At 37.3% G+C, this 22,703-nt stretch overlaps 1 protein-coding gene across 10 annotated transcripts in view; it reads right to left on the minus strand.

The window, feature by feature from the left end:
- CDK6 (cyclin dependent kinase 6) overlaps positions 1–22,703 on the minus strand; it is a 185,341-nt gene that overhangs the window by 23,517 nt on the left and 139,121 nt on the right. For 3 of the 10 annotated variants that reach the window (XM_070729593.1, XM_070729597.1, XM_070729595.1), the window contains 3 exons: positions 20,023–20,073; positions 17,237–17,372; positions 14,304–15,040 (listed from right to left, as the gene is read on the minus strand). In XM_070729593.1, the coding sequence (XP_070585694.1) occupies positions 14,873–15,040; positions 17,237–17,372; positions 20,023–20,073 (355 nt within the window). In that variant the 3' untranslated portion in view covers positions 14,304–14,872. Of the gene's footprint in view, positions 1–7,031; positions 12,126–14,303; positions 15,041–17,236; positions 17,373–20,022; positions 20,074–22,703 lie in introns of those variants that run through there. The other 7 variants (XM_070729596.1, XM_070729590.1, XR_011556962.1 and 4 more) reach the window with 5 other exon arrangements.

A 22,703-nucleotide genomic window follows, 5' to 3' on the forward strand; every position in this document is an offset into this window, starting at 1 on the left:
TTTAGAGCTCTTCGCACATCTAATTTGTGCCACATCAGTTCTTACGGATGTGTGCCGTGCGTACAAAAGTCCGGTACGACTATGTCCTGTGTCCTATGGAACCATGAATTTATTTTAGGTAGAAAAGATGGGTCTAATCGTAGTGTTACTCTATCCTGGGGAAACTGACAGAGATCCGGGCGTACTGATAAAGCTGAAATTTGTGATACTCGCCTAGCTGACGTGATAGCTACTAGTAAGGCAGTTTTTATTGACAAAAAGCATAAGGAAATTGTTCTAAGCGGTTCGGATGGGGGGCCTGTTAATGACTGTAATACTAGAGTCAAATCTCAAGATGGAAATCTATGAATTTTCGCTGGGCACATGTTTAGGCCCCTTTTAAGAAGTCTCTAATCCAAGGATGCCTTGATAGGGGGCGGTCGAAGTCCTGGACTAAGATGGTAGATAAAGCCGCCACATGTCTTCTCAAAGTGTTGGGTGCTAGCCCTTTATCTAGACCCGACTGAAGGAAGCTTAAAACTATGTCAGGAGAAGCAGACTGAGGATCAACTTTTTGTATTGTGCAAAAATTACAAAAGGTCGACCATGTGGCTTGATAAATCCGTCTGGTGGAAGGTCGACGTGCTGCTTGTATGGTGGCAATGACCGTGTCTGGCAATTGGTGATGTCTTAGGCGATCCCTTTCAAGTGCCACACGGTCAGTTGCCACCACTGTGGTTCCGGGTGAAGGATGTCCCCTTGACTGAGAGAAATCCGTTGATTTGGGATCTGCCAATATGGGGAGATGGACAATTCCCTCAGGTCCGCAAACCAAGCTCGTCGAGGCCAATACGGAGCTATTAGTAGAATCTCGGCCTGCTCTTCCAGGATTTTTTGAATCACTCTCTGTATGATTCTGATTGGTGGGAATGCATAAAGTAGAGCTGTCGGCCACGACTCATGAAGAGCATCCACTCCCTCCGTTCCCAGAGATAGGAAACGGGAGAAGAATCGGGGGAGTTGTGTGTTCTGGGCTGTGGCAAAGAGGTCTATAACTGGAGTACCGAATCGGTTGCATATTTCCCAAAATAGACTGGAATCGAGTCGCCATTCCGCCGGATCCACCGTTCTGCGGCTCAACCAGTCCGCCCAGACGTTCTCTTGACCGGAGATATGTTCTGCCGTGAGTGAGGCTATGTTGGATTCCGCCCAACGAAACGGATACTCCGCCTCTTGCATCAACCTCCAGGATCTTGTTCCCCCCTGATGATTGATATGAGCTCTCGTGGCAACATTGTCTGTTTTTATTAAAATATGTTGTCCCCGTACTAAGTGGATAAAACTTTGCAGTGCTAGTGAAACTGCTTTGAGTTCTAAGAAGTTGATGTTTACTTCTTGTAGATCCTGAAGGTCCCATAGACCTTGTGTCGTGTGTGATGCTAAATGGGCTCCCCACCCTGTCAGACTGGCGTCGGTTGTTATAGTCAGTGGGGCAGTGTGGAGGAAGGACGAGCCGCATTGTATTGTTGGTGACGCCCACCATTGTAGAGATCTCCTGATCCTTGGGTTGAGTGTCACTTTGCGCTGTGTATGGCTGGCTTTTCTTCTTTGAAATGGGAGCAGTAGCCATTGAAGAGGTCGTAGATGGTGTCGAGCCCAAGGGACGATGTCTATACAAGACAATAGAGTTCCCAAAAGTTTGGACAGGAAGGCCAGTGACAGTCTCCTTTGGTGCTGTAAATGCTGAAGTAGATTGAGAATGTTGGTCTGTCTTTCTTGGGAGAGAAAGACCATACCCGATTCCGTGTCGATGATCATTCCTAAATGTGCTAAACGTGTTGTTGTGTTCAGATGACTCTTGTCCCAATTGACAGTGAAGCCATGAGATTGTAGGGTAGTTAAGGTGTTGAATACATCTTGACGAGCTCGTGTCTTTGATTTTGATAACACTAATATGTCATCGAGATACGCCATCAGGCGTATTGATTGGTGTCTGAGGCTTGCTGTGAGAATACCTAGTAATTTTGTAAAGGTTCTCGGTGCCGAAGATAGGCCAAACGGCATTGCTCTGAATTGGAAGTGTGAGCCGTCTATGCAGAAGCGTAGGAATTGTCTGTGCCAAGGATGGACTGGCACATGGAGATACGTCTCTTTGAGGTCTATTGACGTGAGAACATCTTTGTGACACACTGCTGATAGGATCGAACAAAGCGAGTGCATCTTGAATTTTCTGTACAGTACATAAAGATTCAACTGTCGTAAATTTAGAATTAAGCGGCATCCTCCTGAGGCCTTGGGGACTACGAACACAACTGAATAAAACCCCTTGCCTCGTTGTGAACAAGGAACTTGTTTGATTGCTTCTATTTGTAAAAGGTGTGTGACTTCCTGGTACAATAACTCTTTCCTTTGAGGGTTGACCACTGGGGGACACATCAGAAAACGGTTTGGGATACTGTAGCTATTGCCCAGATGTCTGAGGATGTGACTTCCCAGACACCTGCGAAGTTCATCAGCTTGCCCCCAAGTGGGTAGAGGTCCGCTGAGTCACTTGGTACGTTTGAACCCTTTATTGGCAGTACCTCTGAAGGGTCTTCGTCCTTGTTGGTAAGGTCTGCTACGGTCTCCAAAATATGGTCTGTCTGTGCGGTAATTGCCTTGATTAAAGGAGCCTTGGAAATAAGTCCTCGAACCCTGGACCGTGGTTGAGGCGGCATCAGACCGAAAGGGCTGTCTTCTGTTATATGGGGTAAATCGTCTCTCTGGTCTCTTGTTAGATTTTGGCATCACTTTCTTTTTATCTTTGTCCCCCACTAGGACATCTTCCAACACTTCCCCAAACAGTTTCCCCCCATGAAAAGGTGAGGCTGCCAATGACCATTTTGATTTAATATCAGCTTGCCAGCTACGCAGCCAAATTAACCTGCGTGAAGATACTGATGAGGTCATTGCTCGAGAAGCAAACTTTGCCGCGTTCACTGTGGCATCCGCGGAAAACTCGGTGGCTGCCAGAAGCTTGTTGAGATCCTGGCGCAGGCGGCTGTCATTCTGGTCCACTCTGGATTGTATCTCCTGGATCCATAATATCGTGGCCCTATTGAAAAATGAAGCAGCAGAAGCCGCTCTTAGGGCCCATGTTGCCATTTGATGAGTTTTCCTTACCACGTTTTCGGCTCTCTTGTCCTCGGCCTTGAGTCCATCTGATACCTCTGAAGGGACTAAGGCATTGGATACTAGGCCAGCCACTGGTTTATCAATGGTTGGGAACCTTAGTAAATTCTCCATGTCGTCTTCAAATGTATAAAGTTTACGCTCCACCATTGACGGACCTGGTGCCGCTGTTGGATTTTCCCAGGGCCGTTTAATGTTTTCTAAGAATAGCTGGGATGACGGAATGTGTTCTGTTTGTTTCTTTGGAACTGTGAACAGAACACCGGCGGGTACCGTGCTTGTGGAAGCTTCCATCTGTTTCCCCTCTCCGGCCTGTTCAATGGTTAACTTGGCCTTATTGAGAAGAACTCTGAACAATGAATTCTTAAAAAGACCTACAAAAACGGGTGGCTCCGGTGGTTGCTCATCCCCTGATCATAGTTCCCTCTAAGCTGAGCAGTGAGCAATCGCTCACTTAAAAATCATCATCAACTCAGAGTTTTCCAAACCTGCCCAGAAGCCGAGAGGGAAAGAGTGAGAGGGAAGGAGAGAGAGAGGAAGAGAAACAGATAGAAAAAAGAGAGGAAGGAAAAGAGAAAGAAAAAGAATGGGAGTAAGGAAGAGAGAAAGAAAATCAAAATCTAGTTTGAAACTAGCTCAACTATTTAAGTGGCATTTTGATATTGATAGAGTTGCCCTCTCATGAGCTCACTGTTATAGACACACAGTACAGTATTTTATTTTGAAATTCTCTGAGGCAAAATATGGTGGGTTTTTTATTTATTTGTTTGTTTATTTATTTATTTATTATTTCTGTTATTTCTCTTATTTCTATTATTTATTTATTTATTTCCGAAGGGACTGCCGCTCAGACACTATACTTTTCCGCCCACCCCCCCAAAAAATTAGAGGGAACACTGCCCCTGATAGGTCGTTATCTGCATCACTCTCCTCCTCTCTGTATGGTCTGTCCTCTTCTAAGGACTCTGGCCTTGAATGAGGAGATGGAGCTGACCACAGGTCTCTAGCTTTTGTGTTAGAAGCTACTTGTGAACCATATTGTGGTGGAATATATTGTTTTGGGGCATATTGCTGTGTGGTATATTGCTGTGTTCCCGCCACTATGCCCTGGGAATATGCACTAGCTATAAGATCTTGAAGTGCTGGAGGCATATTCTGCCATGCATCTTGGGCTCCACGCAAACCAGTAGCTAAAGGTGTAAAGGTAGCTGCAGGTGAATGTCCATATTGTGGTAGTTGACCCATCTGGACATTTGAGGAGTAATTGGGCCAAGCAGGTTGTTGTCTTAGAGTATCCTGAGTATCTGTCCTTGTAACAGGTGTTGATCTGACAGGTCTCTCTGGGGACCAATCTTTCTCATTAGCTGAGCCTGCTACCCCTTCGCTGTTCATGGGGGAGGCTGGTGAAAGTAAAGGTCCTGAAATTGAGGCAGGAGGCAGGAGCTGTTTCTGTGCCTCCAATTGCTTTTCTAAAGCTCTGATCTTTTTTTCTGCCTCTTTTAATGAAGCCGTTTGAGATGTTTTTGGCTTCACCTTGTCAGAAGGAATTTTCCCCTTAGGTGTATTGGGCTTAGAGGAAGAGGATCCTTCTGTTATTGAGACTATAGGCTCTGCCATAATTCGTTGTTAAAACTCTCTTTTCGTAACTCACGCTTGTAGAAAAGAGGAGTAATTCTCTGTCTCCCAGCCGATCTTTTTCCTCAGAAAACGGCTACTGACAGGCAGGCACTCACGCGCAGGCGTGTTGCTCAGGCAGATTATGTATTTGGGTCACCAAAATGGCACTCGATGTGGTTACCATGGTAACCAAACAAATACCGAGCGTGCCCCGGTATGCCTTAAAATGGTGTTTCCTGTTGCCTAGGCAACCTGTGGGCAGCAATATCCCTCGACGATCTGTCGTCTTTCACGCCTCATTATGCCTTTAAATCGGCAATCTCTCTCGATCTTCTCCCAAACGACTCTTCAATGGAAATCCCAGCGGCAGTGTGTACAACTGAGGAGCGGACCCCTCCGATGCCACACACCAATTCTGTAACCGAGCGTGACCACGGAGGTCAACAACCCGGTGGCTCTCTCCTGCCCTCAAAGTTCCAATCTTGTTTAGTGAGTTGAGGGCCGAATGGGGGAGAAGCGGTAGTGTGAAAAGGTGACACCCGCGGAGGGTGCCATCTCTATGCTACCATATATGTTGTTTGAAGAAAATCTTACCTGTAAATAAACGAAAGAAAGAAGTTTTTATTAGTTGAAATAAGCATATAAATTAACATTTTGTAGAGACAAGAAAAACTCTAAGTCCCTTTACTGCGACTGAGTTTTTTTGACTGAGTGACCAGGGGGCGGGGCCTGCCTATTATGTAAATTGAACTCAGTCCCTACCAATAAGACTAGAGAATAACCCACATTGGACTCTCCTTGCCAGTGCATTGGAGAAACACAGATTCTTTAAACAGCAGTAACTATGTTCTATCGATTTATGCAGCTTTGAAAAGAAACAGTAGTTAAGCAGTTTTATGTTTGTGATGCTCTTATCCAAAAAGCAGGACATGAATGAAAAAAAAATCTCATGTAACACTCCACTGAAAGTGCCATTTTCAATTTAAGGGAACTTTTATTGCAATTATTGTAGCCAAAAATCATAAATACTTTTTGATATAAAAGTAATTTAATTAAGACAGAACCATTCTGATGTTATTCATTTATTTAATATGCTGCCATCTCATATTAAGAGTTCTAATGGCTTAATTCTAAGAGTTGCATTTAACACAACAGAGAAAACAATTCTGGATTAAACAACATAATATATAAGGCCCATTAAGCACAGCCACCAAGCTCTAAAAGTATTAGATACTATAATTTTTCTTTATAATCACATGGGAGAGTTCAGTTCCATTCTTATAGTTTTGGAAGATTCTGTTTGAAAGGTATCCATGACTTTCTCCCATTCACAGCACGCTCAGCAGTAGCAATATTTGGGGTGGAACATCTTTTCAATCTAAGGCAACTGAATCTCTAACTGGCTCTATGATGTGTAATCACTCTCTTTTCTGGATTGTTTGATTTTATAGGCAAAGTTTGCTTGTTGATTTTTATAGCAGTGATAATCCATATTATCTTCAGGCCAAATTCTGATAACTTTCTTTTTCAACTGTGACAATAATTTTCTGATTCATCAGACTTTGTGGAAGGCTACAATTATATTACATTGCTTTCAATTTTCACTGATGGCATGTAAGCAGAGATAAGACAGCTGATGACCAGAATAAAATTATTTTAAAAACTGGTCAATGTCAATATTTTTAATAAGAGTTTTATCAACAGCCATTTTCTCAAGTTTAATCAATACGTCCTTCTTAGAAAGCCTCTCTGAACATGTTGAGTCCCTGTTGAACTAGAGTTAAGTGCAGAGACATCCAATTCATATTTTTAAAAATTGTCAATGTCCTCAGTTACTAAACACATACTAGGCTTCATCAATATTCCATTTTTACTTCTTTCTCTCCTTTTAATTTATAATAAGAGAACAAAGAGAAAGTAAAACTTGACAAGAACAATTCTTATCTTAATCCACATTTTTTCTCAAAAACTATACACGAGTAGTGGTCTAGTATTTATTGTAGCATAAGTTGTTATTGAAGTAGAGCATGGTTCATTCATGGAATTGATGCTTTTGAACGTCAGTTCAGTATATGGAATGTGATATTTAACTTGTAGTTCAACATTTAGCCTATTCTTCTATACCACCTCTTCTGTTGTGCTAACAACATTGGTATAATATATAGTGACTATCCTCAATCAAATGTATTTTGCTGAATAGATTGTGTCTAAAAGCGTAGTAGAATGTTTTTTTCTTGGCATCCCATTCAACAAATGTAAAATTATTTAATCATTAATCACAATTTTATTTTTATATACAGAGTTATCAAAACTAACATTTATCAGTTATCATGGACTCATTTCTAAAAACTACAAAAAAGAAAAAGTAAATAATAAAAGCTAATTAAATCTAACAAATTTCCCATAACATCTTTTACATTGTACTGTTCTATAAATTTTACTCTATTTAAACTTTTCATGCTCACCTATGTTTTTTTCAAAAACAAGATCTAAAAGATAGTACATCTAACAAGCTTTGTCTCTAGTGGCAAAATACAAATATATTATGCAGCTCGTTCAGGTGATTTGTTTAAAATTCTGTCTACCTTATTAGTCTAATAAGATTAGCAGCTCACAATCTATAATAAACGAAAACAATAATGCAAGAGTCCAGATTTCCTACACTTACAATTTTAAGACTAAATACTACATTTTATCTCAGCCCCAAGTAGCTGAGAGATCCACTTCAGTAATTTGTAACATACATCATTTAAAATAGCAATCATTTACACTGCAAATATACAATAAGGTGGGAATAAATGTTGACATCTATCAATTGGGTTTGAGTGCAGTTACTAAACATGTTTCTTCATTAAATCAGCCAGTTACTAAGCAAGAACCTGAGACTGCAATTTTTTTTGTAACTGTAAACACATTTATTCCCCAGTAACTCTCACTGGTTTAGATGGAAGGGTTTAAAGAGAAATTCTGTTTAGGGACATAATCCTCAAACTGTAATCATCTAATAAATTGCATTGTAAAAGGCGGCAGATTGAAAATCATCTAGTTTAATTCTAGGGTTTGAAAATTCAAAAGCAGTTGAGCAGGGTATCAAACTTGCATCATCACATCATCACGTGATGTTTCACAACTCTTTTATCCTTCGTTAAATCAGGGGTGGCCGTGGCCAGTGTGTGTCGTATCTGGGCTGCGAGCCACAAGTTTGACACCCCTGAGCAAGAGAAATAGCATCAATAGGATAATTCTATCAACATTTATACCATTGAGTGAGTCAGCCAGCTCTGTTATACACTAACACATTCTATTATTTTGGAGTCACCCTATTCTCAGTGGAGTGTAAAAACCTGGAATATACATACAATTGTTGTTTATACATAACTGCAACTGCAATTCATTAGAATGTGATTTCTCAAGAATAATGCTGCTATCACTTACTCAAGTGAATAAGGAAATAGAATCTATGTATAACCACTGAAGCATCCATGGCCTGGAATTATGTGCAGAATTTTCTTATTCTCTTTCCTGAGGAAGGCAGAAGATCCTTCACTGCGTGAACATAAATGCCATGCTCAGAAAAGAGAAATAAGAGGCATATGAATGTAGAATTCCACACAGGCTCAGAAACTTAACAGTCAAACTGCTTTATAAAATTCCCTTTGATGTACCCTAAAACTGACAACTTTCTTTAGGATTGTAAATAAAATCAAAGTAAATATAATTTAACTTCAGACAGAAAATGGTTAATCATGCATATTTGCATTTCCAAAATATTAAGAACATAAAAATATGATTATGTAACAAAATAAAATTAAGTGGCGCATGTACTGACAAAATGACATAATATATAGACATTTTTGTCACCTTCAAAAATGAATTTCAAGTTATAATGTTGAAACTATAGATTCTTACTGAGTAAAGCATTTAATCAATGAATGGTCATATTCTTAGGAGGGCAAACCCAGCCCCGGAAACCAACTTCTTTGCTCATACTGTGAGCATATACAGCAGATGCAAACAATTTGAATTAGCAGAAAAGGGTAAATAATCTTGCTGGACTGTAGGCATCTAAAAAGAAATAAATTTAGAGGTGCATTTCAGCATGCAAAGAATATTATACAGCAAATAGTAAAAGTGTAAAAATATAATTTGCTGCTTTAGGTGTCCTACTACATTGATATCTTACATCAGAGTGATCATTAAAACAAATAGAGTTCACATATCTCTTGAATTAGCCCACACAAGTTGCTAATCCATAAAGTATAATTTACAAATGCTCCCCCTCCACGATTGATGTCATTGATATCATATGCTATAACAAAACCCAACGAAACATTTTATGAATTGGCATAACATGAAGATCTGGTCACTGCTACTGTAAGCAGTTTGAAAAGTAATAGTACATATTTTGTAAAAAGGGCATGCTGATTTCTTATAATCACAAATCAGACAGGTACCATAAAAAGCCATAATGAGAACAATTTTGTAAACATTATTATGGAAATGATATAATGTGTACTTTCATCATAACTCACACCAATATTCACATTATTTGATGACATAATATAATTGTCATTTTCCCCTGACCGATCTCTCCAGAGAAACACCTTCAACTGGAAGACATAACCAATGGATAGGAGAAACAATAGATGTTAACAAATCAAAGTATGTGATGCACAATACATACTCTTCAAAAATGGAACTCACTGACTGGAAATCATCAAGTTAAACCCACCAATACTTGAGTTATGAAAAATATATTGTGCATGGCATCAGTAGCCAGAGGATTTTTCATCAGCATGAGAGTTGAGAGAAAAGGCTTTATTTAGTCTTGGATAGTCAGCTTTAATTAATTAATTTAGACTGAAAACTAGATGATGGCATAATCATCTCTGCCACATCAAACACCATACCCTGCTGGTAGCCACTTTTTTTCCTATTATTGCTAATTGCTTCTACTCAGGCTTAAACTCTGAAATGAAACAAAATATTAATTTTGTTTCCACGGCTTTGTATCATTTTTGTTTCTCCTATGTTCTGATGGTAAATCAATTCTTCCGGACTGCCAGTTAACTTCATCTGTCTATATTTCTTCAAGATTTGTAGGTTTGAATCCTGGTATTTTATCAAACCTATTTATTCTGTGTTATCCATCTCTTGAACTGTTCCCCTCATACCCCAATTCAGATCTTTCTATCTTGAGTCTCCCAGCACTTCACCATAATTTTAGTCCAATTGTGATGTGAATTGTACTTTCATTTTTCTATATGCTTTTTACTGAAAACATGCTCCTTACATATAAAAGGAAAAGAAAATGCAAGTTCTTCATCAATTTTCTGCAGTGCATAATAAAAAATATATAAATGTGAATAATATGTGAGTACGTACATTATCAAATATTCCAATCTTGAATTTAGTTCTTGAAAGGGTAATTTATTTCAGTAGATAAATGTCCATTTGGCAAGGACCACAATATCTATATGAATGCAATAGCATAAATAGTGAACGACCAGTTCTAAGTAAAAGGTGAATTGTTGAATAGCAAAATACCTGTTTTATTATACTTGAAACTATTTGAATTATTTAGACATGTTCATCAAAATGGAAACAGGCAGCAGAACTGTAAGCATATTCCTAGAAATTTGCAATTCTAATTTTTATATACTAAAATTCCACTAAAGTTTGTAATAAGATAAATAAGAAAATAATTGAACAGACTTCACACTTGAAAAAATAATATTTTCCCTGAAAGATCCTTTAGAGTGTATATTGAAACTATTCAAAGTTTTTATTTGCTAAATATACAACTAGCTGACTACCGGTATATTAATTTTTGACAATATTATGGACACAATATGCTGAATATCCAGAGAAGGAAGCAAATTGTTAGATGAAAGTCAATATTTATGTTTCAAAAGTCTTCAAAGTAAGGTTTTAGAGATTAATAATCTGCAAAAAAGAGGTTTAATTAGCTTTTGGTGAGCTAGCAGAGGAGATTTAAGCTTTGAATGCCTTCTAGTAGCTACTGTTATTCTAGATATTTCTAACAGCCTGCTTGGTTTCTATGCTGGAAAAGAAAGAATGATAGCAGATTTCCATTCTCTTCCCTACTTGCAGTTATCTCACCTACATGCTATTTCCTGTTCTTTATAATCAGATGGATGCTTAAATTTAAGAGTATACTAAGGTCTCCTTAAATATATCTGAATTTTCTCTACATTAATGTGTCAACTGTTTTCTGAAACCCTGACTCTTACTTATTCCACTTAATTTGTCACTTCCATATGTTTTGCAACTAAAATTTTATCTATATGTAAATTAAATAAAATATAATTAATGCAAAATAGCTTATGATGATTTAATAAAATATGTCTGATTAATTTATCCCGACATCATGTAGGATAGAAAATATCTAAATCACTAGCTAACAGCTTTCAAAAAATCACTGTAGATATGCTTCACCTTTTTAAACTCAATGTGTATGTACTGGATTATTGGATGAATTTATATGCAATACGATAAAATCTATAAACCATAAAGAAGATACTATTAACTGCAAAGATACCTGAGATTGTATCTTTCTGGATTATCCTTATTTTAAAGTAATTGTAATTTCTAGCAGCCAAGAAATCTTTACAGTGTAACTTGTAAATAATATATGCATATTTTATATAAACAAATAACAAAATATATACATGAGCAGATATCATTTAACAAGAGGAATAGTCATTAAAATGGCTGACAGCAAACAGAACCAGCTTGAGATAAATTGCTGCCCAATAGGTTAAAATAAAAGATACTAAAGACAAATTTCAATGTAATACCTTGCAATAGAATCAAAGATGCTAGAACTCATTACATGTTATCTTACAGTACAAACCTTGAATTACTATGCAAGCATATATTTAGGCCAAGAAAGAAGAATCCTGTTAAAAATAAGACTAGCTAACTGAAGCAATTCTCATAAACAAAGTGAACATTTTGTGGTAGGCTGATGAACAGTATAGCTGGTGCAGTTTACAATACACATACAACAAACAAAAAGACTCATGCTGCAAGAAAATTTTATCAGAATACTTTTTCTCAGCATCTGATCTACTGCTCTTTAGCCCAAAGAGCTGTACTGCAAGTGATGGACTCCAAATGTGCAGCAAGGTTTTGAGTCATTTCCACCTCAAAACTCCTCAGAGGTCTTCTGTCAAATCCTAAGGAATTAGAAATGAGAAAGTGAACAATTCCGCTGGAAATTGCAAGCCCCTGTTGAGTTTTAGGGTAAGTCCTTTGGGTCAGAGCCAAGGAACAGAACTGGTAGCAGGACAGATTCTTCCGCAGGTAATCCCTGAGCTAAGTCTATGCCAAACCTAAATGAACAGATATACATAAAGTTGAATAATTTCTATTGCACATAGTTGGTAGCATGAATAGCAGAACAAGCATTCTTATATTTCTAAAGATAGTATTTTGAAACAAAGAAGCAATTAGATGTTCATCTTAGAAATATACAATATAGATGTAATAACTAGAATTCATCAGGGAGGGTAGAAACATAAAGAATACAGGATACTATATTTAACCATAATCAACTATTAATTAATCCAGTCCATACATATTTGTATTAAACAAACTCTCCAAGATTCAAGATAGGATTATCTTTTCTAACTAAATATCTAATATATCCATATATAATCTAAAATATCCATATATATATAACTGGATTTTCAACATTTGAAGCTCTGCCCTTTTAACATGTATTTATTTTGGTCAGCTTCGGTATTTATTTTGGTCAGCTTCACTACATCTCCACAATATAAAAACTGGAAACAAAATAGGCTATTTGAAATGCTTATATTTGTGAAGCATGACACAGCTACTGTTGCTTAGTCAAAAATAATTCATTGATATTCCCATAAAGTATTAAATTATCTTATATTCATTCTGGATTACAATAGTATTAACTAAAAACCAATACTTGTCACGGTGTTACCCAACAGAAGTTCAAGATAAATGTAAAATGTCACCATAGCAGAGTTTCCGTTTCTGGAAAATGATTTGAAATAGGAATGCAAACTGTGAGAAAATTCTATAGCGGGCATTTTGTTTAGTAATTTGGACAACTGTAGTCTTGACAGAGGACATTATATAACAACAGAATATAACAAAGGGATATTCACATACGCCTACCTACTATGTTCCAATGAAAAAAAATTATTGAGATATACCACCTAAAAAACAAACCAAATGCAATGTTGACTTTTTTTGATTCATGCACCTTTTCATACCTTATATATGCTACAAATAAAATGAATGAGTATATTACAAGATAATATTGGGGACTTATTCCAGGAATTAATATTCAAAGCATGAAGAAAAAGATTATTAGATAGCAGAGCAACAATTATAATAGATAATCCATCAATTAGTTCCAATAGCACCTGTATTTTCTGATTTGTTGCAACCATTAATATACTGACGCTGGAGCTATATGAGAGGCAACCAAGTGAGACATGGATTAAGAATATTTCATCAAATCATACTACAAAAATAAAAAAAAATTATATTCTTCCCCCCCCCCAAAAAACATACAGATGTATAATGCAAGATTTAAAATATTTGTGCTAACATATCCATGTGACTTATTCATTAACATTGGCTTTGAAATAAAGCAAACATGAAAGGCAAAGCAGAGTAGAGTAGTATGGTTTTCTAATATTTTCATATAGAAAAATAAAATCTATTGAATTATATTAAATGTCAGATTGGAAGCAAACTTGAAACAATTGTGAAATCTATATGGTCTGATGCCTGAGTTAATTGCAATCATGGCATACAGGCTTGAATGTCAGCTATGAGCACCTGGTTTCTCATTGCATAATCCAACGCATGTTTATTCAGAAGTAAGTCTCAGTAAACTAGATCTATGTTTACACCATCATACAGTACTTCAGGATAGTACTTCCATTATAATCCCTGTGGATTTTACTCTATTGTCCCAGAGATTGCAAAGGACCAGCTTTGAATAAAATCACATTTTGTTCAAAATAATTTACCCTCGAGAAAAACACACAGGACTGCAGATTTTTTTTTCTTTTATATGTGCTGTGCAGAAATTCACGAGGGATTCGTGAGAGTTCAGTCTCAAATAAGTGGGAATAGTTTGTAATTTATCAAAGAATCAATTCTATATACAGCTCGGTCTCACTAAATCTAACAGGGCTTATTTTGGAGATATTTTCACATATGTACATTTATGTGCATGTGTGGGTAAGCAAAATTAGATGTTCATATATATATATATATATACACAGGTATATATGAACACTTATTTTTGCTCTTTTTTCATCCTTGAATCTGAATATGATAAATGTGAAATTCCAAAGTCATAGAAATGTACTATCAGAAAAGATAAAGATGAAATGTTATGTAGTGATTGACATAAATTTAGTAGATAGGAAAAATCACTACGAATTTCTTTAAAACTTGTTGTTCCCTTTACTATAGGTATATTATTAATATTTGAAGATTAAGCCACAGACACAATAAAAGTTATCATCTCCCATCTCTTATTAGGGAAGGAACCTGTGCATTGTGGATTGTAAGCCAGATGTATTTTTTTACATTTTTCTCTTAACTTTAGAGAGATTCAATATTTCAATGTCATTCTTTTAAATATTACTTAACAATATTTCTGAATTCATGATCAAGCAAATAAACAGCAAACAAACTATCACCATAACTCCCAGAGGAGGGGCGAATCAAACTTCAGCACCCAGAAACAAAAATCAAGTCATATTTTGGCAGAGATTCTGAATTCTTCTAATCCATGGTGGCATCTTTCAACGCTAGAAGAAAAAGGCAGCAAAACTGATCAACAGCTTCTTCGTCTTGTAGATTTCCAGATAGACTAACAAACACCAAGTTAGAGTGGAATCTATTTAAAGTTTTTATATCTTGCATTGTTTTGACATGTGTAACTATGTTTCCCTTGGAGAGGCAGATCATCATTTTGAAGAACTACATTATGTGAAGTCTTCAAGAAAGTTTTCAGACATACAATGATGCTTTTTACCTTTAACATTGATCTTATCAAGCTAGTTTGTTCCTCCTTAGATTAGCCTGATAAAGTAAATTCACACTGTGAATTCATCTCTGTGGAGTTTTGACTGGAAGATACATCAGAATCTGTATTCTCTTTACATTTTTCCAAGTCATGAAAATAAGGATGAGTTAAGGCATCATAAGCTGATATTCTCTTCATAGGATTGAATGTCAGACATTTCTGTATAAGATAAAGACAACAATTAGTAGCGGGCAACACTCTGATGGTTCCAGCAATTCACCTTTTCTACTACTGACCCAATGACTTAACAAGAAAAAACACAGATTTATTAGATAATGATATTTTTAATGATGTGGTCAAAGCTTTTGTCTACCTTATATACTCGAGTATAAGCCGACCCGAGTACAAGCCGAGGCACCAGTTTTGCCACAAAAACTGGGAAAACCTATTGACCCGAGTATAAGCCGAGGTTAGAAAATGCAGTGGGTACTGGTAACTTACAAAAATGGAAACCAAAAAAATTACATTAATTGAGAAATCAGTAGATTAAATGTTTTAGAATATTTATTTTAAAGAAAACCAGTAAATAGCTCTGTAAATTTAAAAGAGGGTAAACAAAAGCAATCTGGTAATAACAATAAATTAAAAAGGAAACAAAGTAGCTCACTTAACAACCAAGCTAAAACCTATTTCTAAACCTAACCCAGGGCTCTTTAAACTTGACAGTTTTAAGACTAGTGGACTTCAACTCCCAGAATTCCTGCACCAGCCATGCTACTTCAGGAGTAGGAGTTGAAGTCCACAAGCCTTAATCTTTTCAGGTTTGAAGACTCTTGCATTTTTAACCCTAACCCAGGGCTCTTTAAACTTGACAGTTTTAAGACTAGTGGACTTCAACTCCCAGAATTCCTGCCCCAGCCATGCTACTTCAGGAGTAGGAGTTGAAGTCCACAAGCCTTAATCTTTTCAGGTTTGAAGACTCTTGCATTTTTAACCCTAACCCAGGGCTCTTTAAACTTGACAAGTTTTTAGAAGCCTGGAGAGAGTTCATGCCATCCCCCCCCCCCTTCTTTAGCTTGCTGGCTGGCTGGCTGGCTTGATCTCCCTCCCATCCTGATCCTCCCTCCTCCTCCGTCTCCCTTTATTGCCCCATGTGTTGTTCGGGGGAAGCAGATTTGCTAAAGAGATCCACTTGGGAGGGCAGCTGCGAAGGAAACGGAGGAAGGGGAAAGAAAAAAGAAGCCTCGCCTCTTTCCTCCTTTTCCTCCACGACCGCAACTGACAGGAGAAAACAAAAGAGGAGAAGAGGAAGCAGCCGACAGCATATTTATTTATCGGTATTTAAATATTTTAAAAAGAAAGCAAGCAAGTGAGGAAGTGAGAGAGACGAGCTGCAGGGCCCTGCCCCGCCCCATTTCTATCAATGTCTCACCCAGCTCCACTTCTTCAGGCGGCTCCGTTTTTGAAGCAGCGGTGGATTCCTGCTTCTGTCTTCTCGCCGCCCCCCCCCACCTCACCAGCTTCCCATCGCCTTCCCCCCCCTTTCTTTTCTGAACTCTTGAATTTGCCTTAAAGGCGCCTCCTCCTCGCCGGCATCATTCCTCCGCACCACCCTTCTCTCCTAATTAAAAGTTGGAGCCGCGGAGGGTGGAAAAGCGCGACCTCTGCAGGCCAGTCCCTGTGTCCGGCTGTCAGAGATGGCACTACGTATTTACACAGACAGCAATGCCCTCCCTGCCCTAGCTCCCTCACCCGCCCAAGCCACCAATGCTTGCCGGGCTCCAGCGGGGCGCCCTCTTGTGGTGACTCTTCAGTGACCCGAGTATAAGCCAAGGTCGGGTTTTTCAGCCCATTTTTTGGTCTGAAAAACTCAGTTTATACTCGAGTATATACGGTATATTGTCATCACCATTGCTGTAAGAGGAGCAGCATGTAATTAGCCTTGATTTAAAGGAGAATTCATTCTATAACAATTTAAACAAATGGAATTTGGTGACTAAGAAAAAATTCAGAGGAGATTCTAGCAGGCAAGTGCAGTTATTCTTTCCTCTTGACTAAAGATCTACTGCTTTGGAATAACATAGCCTAAAGTTGCTTTTGGTGAGACACGGAGCACAAAATTTAATTTAAAAAAAGTCTCCCTTAAAGCAATTTTGTGGTTTCTTGGTTTATTCTGTGTAGTGAAGATAAAGTTGTGGCTTTAGATTTGAGATTCTTATCTCCTCCCAAAATTTAAATTTCAGGATATCTTTTGATATCTCCTAAACACTTTTGATTTTTATTTGATACTGGAAAAGACTCTTTCACATTTTTTCTCAGCTCAGCAACAGATAATTTTATATACATACATATCTAACCTTTTTTGTTCTGTGTTAGATAACTTATTTCTAAAATTTTATAATGACAGATACTTACAAGTAGCAAGTCTTTGCCCAGTTCATCAATATCTGTTACAAGAAGTTCAATAGGCTGTGGGGATTGAGAAGCAAAAGCATTCCTTGGGAGAGCAACATCAATAGGCCAATCTTCTTCTTCAGGAAGACCAATTACTCTGTATAGAAGATAAGAACAAGCACTTATTCCAGGCAAAACATTAATTCTTAATATGTTTGTTTCAGTATCTGATGAAGTTCCCAATTGTGATTTTTAATTCATTTATTTAAGAGCTTTCAATATAAAATTGCAGAAGTATTTTATATTAAATGCTTTCTTTTTAAAATGACAACTGAAATAATAAAAACTCAATTAAAAATAAAATACAATAAATGGTTTTAGAGCACGGGTCTCCGATTCCCGATATCAAGACCCCTACTATTCTGCATCCTGTTAGCAATCAAGTCACACAAGCGAATGAGAGAAGCTCCATTTGCGCAAGTGATTTGTATGCACATGTGAAGCCATTTCCTTCCTCCCTGCAGCCATCACTGCCAGTCGATGGAACCACAAAGGTTGAGGACCATTGTTTTAGACTAGAGTATTCTTAAAAGTATCACAAATGATGTCAGTATTACACATTTTGGAAATAGATTCTGTGGGATTGGAGTTACCAATAAGAGAATCTTATCTTAAATACCACCCAAACTCTGATGTTAATGCTGAGTTAGTACATTCTCAAAATATGATCTCATAACACAGATGTTTCGGAGTTGAGCTGATGCCCTTTTAATAGTTTAAGAAGAAATATTTGTCTTATGTCCAAGTTACCCATATGCTTCCCTGGAATATTTAATTATTCTTTATTAGAAAATCAGTTTGAAGATTTGGAATAGGAATCTATGTGGTTTCTCATAACTGCACAGAAACAATGTGGTTAACATCATCAATATTAAACAAATTTCAGTGTACATTGCACCTTAAAATATAAACAAGGAAATGCTGATTTCCAAATAATATACAGTCTAAAATTGGGAAAGGTAAAGTAACACTGGACAAAAAGAAAGTGAAATATATGTGGTTGTTCATACAATTAAAATTTTGCTTGAATTTGCAATTTAGAATTTAAAGAACCCGAAAGCTACTTAAAAGGCTCTGAAAAAATGAAGAAGAAACATGGCATCTAAAAGATGAAAGTTGGCTAGTTCTGATTTCATCTGTTAAATGCAACACATAGACTTTATAATGGCAGTTAGTATAGTACAAAACACAAGTTATGTCAGAAGATTTGGAATTAAAAACTTATGCCACCAGGGTGCAGCATCCCTCAGGTTTTAATAATTTTTTTTTAAGACTGAAAGATAATGACAACAGAGGAAGATTCATCCTTTGGCATACAATGTGCCAATATTGACTTGAAGAGCAACATGAGGTTTCACTGTTCTTGCCAGTGCTGAAGGCAGACTGCAGGATAAGCAGATCCCTGGAACTGTTGTACAAGTATTGTAAAACTAAGATTTCTTTGTACCATATAATACATTTTCTATCAAACTCTCTGGTAATAAATTAGCATTGCCATCTACTTTCATTTTTACAGTAAGCTTTACTGTAAGAAATGTATGTCAATGAAATAAATGAACACTTTACAAAATTTCACTTATAAAATGTTAGATCTTAAGCTCAAAGAATTGCAGCACAGCAGAGGTACTGTTGTTAGACACAGCACAGCACAGCACAGCAGAGGTACTGCTGTTAGACAGTTAAACAGTGTTTATAATTTATTTACACGGAATATCCTTAGGCCAAAGAACATTAATCATTATTCCACTGATTAGCATATTTCAATATGTAGAAATTGTGATGAAGTCTATCTGAAAATATATGTAGCATTTTCATTCAAAAAATAAGTATACAAACTGTGAAAACATTTGAACAATAAGAAAAATCACTACTAGCCAAAGAAATGTACAGTGATCCCTCGAGTATCGCGAGGGTTACGTTCCAAGACCCCTCGCGATACTCGATTTTTCGCGATATAGTGGTGCGGAAGTAAAAACACCATCTGCGCATGCGCGCCCTTTTTCCATGGCCGCGCATGCACAGATGGTGGAGTTTGCGTGGGCGGTGGGGAAGACCCAGGGAAGGTTTCTTCGGCCGCCCAGCAGCTGATCTGCTCGGCAGCGGGGCAGCAGCGAGGAGCCGAAGATCGGGGTTTCCCCGCCGCCCACGCTCGCCGCCCGCCACTCGAGAGCAAGAGGGGGAGAGATAGAGAAAGAGAGAGAAGGAAAGAAAGAGATGAGAGAGGGAGGAAGAGAGTGTGAGAGAGGAAGAAGCAAGATAGAGAAAGAGAGAGAGAAAGAAAGATGAGAAAGGAAGAGAGTGACGTCATCGGATGGGAAAAACCGCGGTATAGCAAAAAAAAAAACCGTGGAGTATTTTTTAATTAATATATTTTGAAAAATCGCGATATAGCGTTTCGCGAAAATCGAGATCGCGAAAATCGAGGGATCACTCTGTTTCCTTTTTGCTTTTTTTAAAATTAGAAAGCTTTCCTAATGAATCAATCTAGACTTGATTCAGAATGAATTATGCTTATAAAGAGAAGATAGATAGCCAGACACGTTTTATCCAATATGTTATTCAATTTAATTATAAATATGCTATCAATGGGATTTACATGCATCTTATTTCAGATCCAATCATCTTGGAATATCTACACTGTAAATCAGTTTAGAAGCAATAATCTGGATTCTGTATACTTATTAAACAATCAAAAACAATCAATTGGCAAATGACCTTGAAAGAAAACGCAAGAAGCAAGTACTTACTCAAAAATTTTTCCTAGCTGATCAACATCAGAGTTACCACGGAAAAGTGGCCTAAAAAAGAAAAGAAAAGAAAGCATACACATTTTCAGCACAGTAATTAAAATATACTTTTATCACCTGTCTGGCTTTCTCCCATGTTTTTCCAATACAGTACTAGTTACTTTAGTTTCTTCAATTTCTCACTGCCTCAAAGCACATATTTTGAAACTCATCCAATGCACCCTGTTCAGTACTGAACTTTTTAGACAGCTGTTTTTCAGTCAACTTCTACCACCTGGAGACAGAAAAAATCAGCATGTTCACTGAGGCAGGAAAAAAATATTGTTTATTACAACCCCTCTAAAGAAAATGTTTTGAAGTTGTTCGGGGTTTTTTAAGTCAGCTACAAATATTTGAGTTAATACACGATGATAATTACAGACATTGAGAATTTGATATTAATAGATATAAACCATCATTTCATTTTTCTTTAATTGATGGATGTTGGTTAATGAAACCATAGACACAAAATTCAGGGTTAATTTGAGGAAACTCCCTAAATTCTGCAGTTGAAAAAGCCCTTGTATTAAATTGGCAAGATTCATACCAGTTCTTGAAGAATTATTAATCCTGAGCCAGGCATGAATAACAAAGCATTTTCAACAGATTAACTCATTGGAAACCACCTCACAGCATGACAAAATCTAGCAAATATGTTATATAGGAAAGGGAAATTCATGTTTAGCAAAGAAACATTTCTAATCCAAACAACTCTACGGAGCCATGAGAGCAACTCTAGAACTGCCAATACAGCAGCCTCAAATTCTGGTCTGAAAGGCAGATATGGAAACCTAAATAAATTAACCTCCAAAGTAAAATGTTGGGTAGTTATGTGCCATTCCAAAATTCTGTATGAGGACATTTGGGAAAATAAAACATCAATACCTCGAATAAACATCTGCTTGTGATATATAGCTCTGGAACTTTGCCTTTATTTCTTTCAAAGAATGCCAGAACCTATGTTATTACAGTCTGGGATATATAGAGCCTCAGAATCCAAAGGCTAGAAAAACATTTCTCTATAAAAATTTGTAATTCAAAAGTTTATAAAAGTAATCTTTTTACTGAGAAATAACAGTTCTAATTTTTCGCAGTATAGAAACATGCTGCTAACCAGCAAGGTCAAACAAGCAGGTTTATCTCACCACATCCCACCCCATTTAGAAAAAAAAAGGTGTGGGTGGGGGAGAAGGAAGGAAGTGACCATGTTAAAAAAAGACATAACATAATGAATTGATGGAAGTCAGAAGGAATATAGAAGAGATGCTTGTATGTTTGTGTGTGTGTGTGTGTGTGTGTGTGTGTGTGTATGCATGCTTATGCAGGACGCCCTGCATTTTCTTTCAACATCTTTTAGTGCAAATTGGGTGCTCTGGGGTGGAGCTCCATTTTCGCTACCCCACTGCATTCCCGTCCGTCCGGGCAGTAGCCCACCCCTGTATGTATGTATACAGAGAGATAGAAGAATAGAATAGAATGGAATGGAATAAAATAGAATAGAATCTGAAAAGGACTTTGGAGATCTTCTAATTTAACTTACACACACACCCCATATGCACATATGAATATACAGACACACATCAGGTATACTATAACCAGGGGTGGGCTACTGCCCAGACCGGAGTGGGGGTGGGTTTGCAGTGGGGTAGCAAAAATGGAGGTCCACCCCAGAGCACCCAATTTGCATTGAAAGATGTTGAAAGAAAGAAAATGCAGGGCGTCTTGCATAAGCCACGCCCACAGTGTGGTGGTAAAAATTTTGGTAACCTTTCACTGACTATAACTCTGCAAAGTCTTAGAAGGAAACAATGGATGGAAATTAATCAAGGAAAGAAGCAACTTAGAATTACGGAGAAAATTAACCAGTGGAACAGCTTGCCTTCAGAAGTTATCGGTCCTTCATCACTAAAGGTTTTCAAGAAGAGACTAGACAGCCACTTGTCTGAAAGGGTATTGGGTTTCCTGCTTGAACAAGGGGTTGGATTGGAAGACCTCCACGGTCCCTTCCAGTATTCTATTCTTTTCTATTCTTTCCCTATTCTTTTCTTATTCTATTCTTCCCTTCCCTTTTATAAACAGGTATGTATAAAAGGAGCAAACCTGAAACATGTAAAAAAAAAGCATGTTGTCTCTACTGAACCAGCAAGCTCCAGACAGGGTTTAAAAATTAAGCATAAAGACCAAAATAAAAATAAGAGAGGAAAAAAAACCTAAACTAAAAATAACTTGAGTTGAAATCTGGTCAAAATCTAATCCTTTTTAAGAAGGGGGTGGTGGTAATAAAATGATAATAGAATGATTCAAGTAGCTGTCTATTGTCATTTCTTTGTAATTAAGGATTAAGGATTAATATTGACCTACAGAATGACTTTGACCATGTTTTATTATTAATGCCAAGTGGTAAAAATGTGCCAATTAAAGTGATTAAAAAATACTGGTCCCAGTAATTAATTTCAATGTGAATGGTAAGAAAATAGAATTTATTTACAAATGCTAACCTTACCAGGAATAGATATGAGAGGTTAGCCTATTTTAATTCCAAACTACAGAACTACTAAATGAGTATGTGTGTAGCTATGTCATTTTGTGGCAATATATTTAATACACAGATACACACACAAATAGATACTTTCTCGATGACA

Source organism: Erythrolamprus reginae, chromosome Z (assembly GCF_031021105.1).
Source record: "Erythrolamprus reginae isolate rEryReg1 chromosome Z, rEryReg1.hap1, whole genome shotgun sequence".
Taxonomy (NCBI): Eukaryota; Metazoa; Chordata; class Lepidosauria; order Squamata; family Dipsadidae; genus Erythrolamprus; species Erythrolamprus reginae.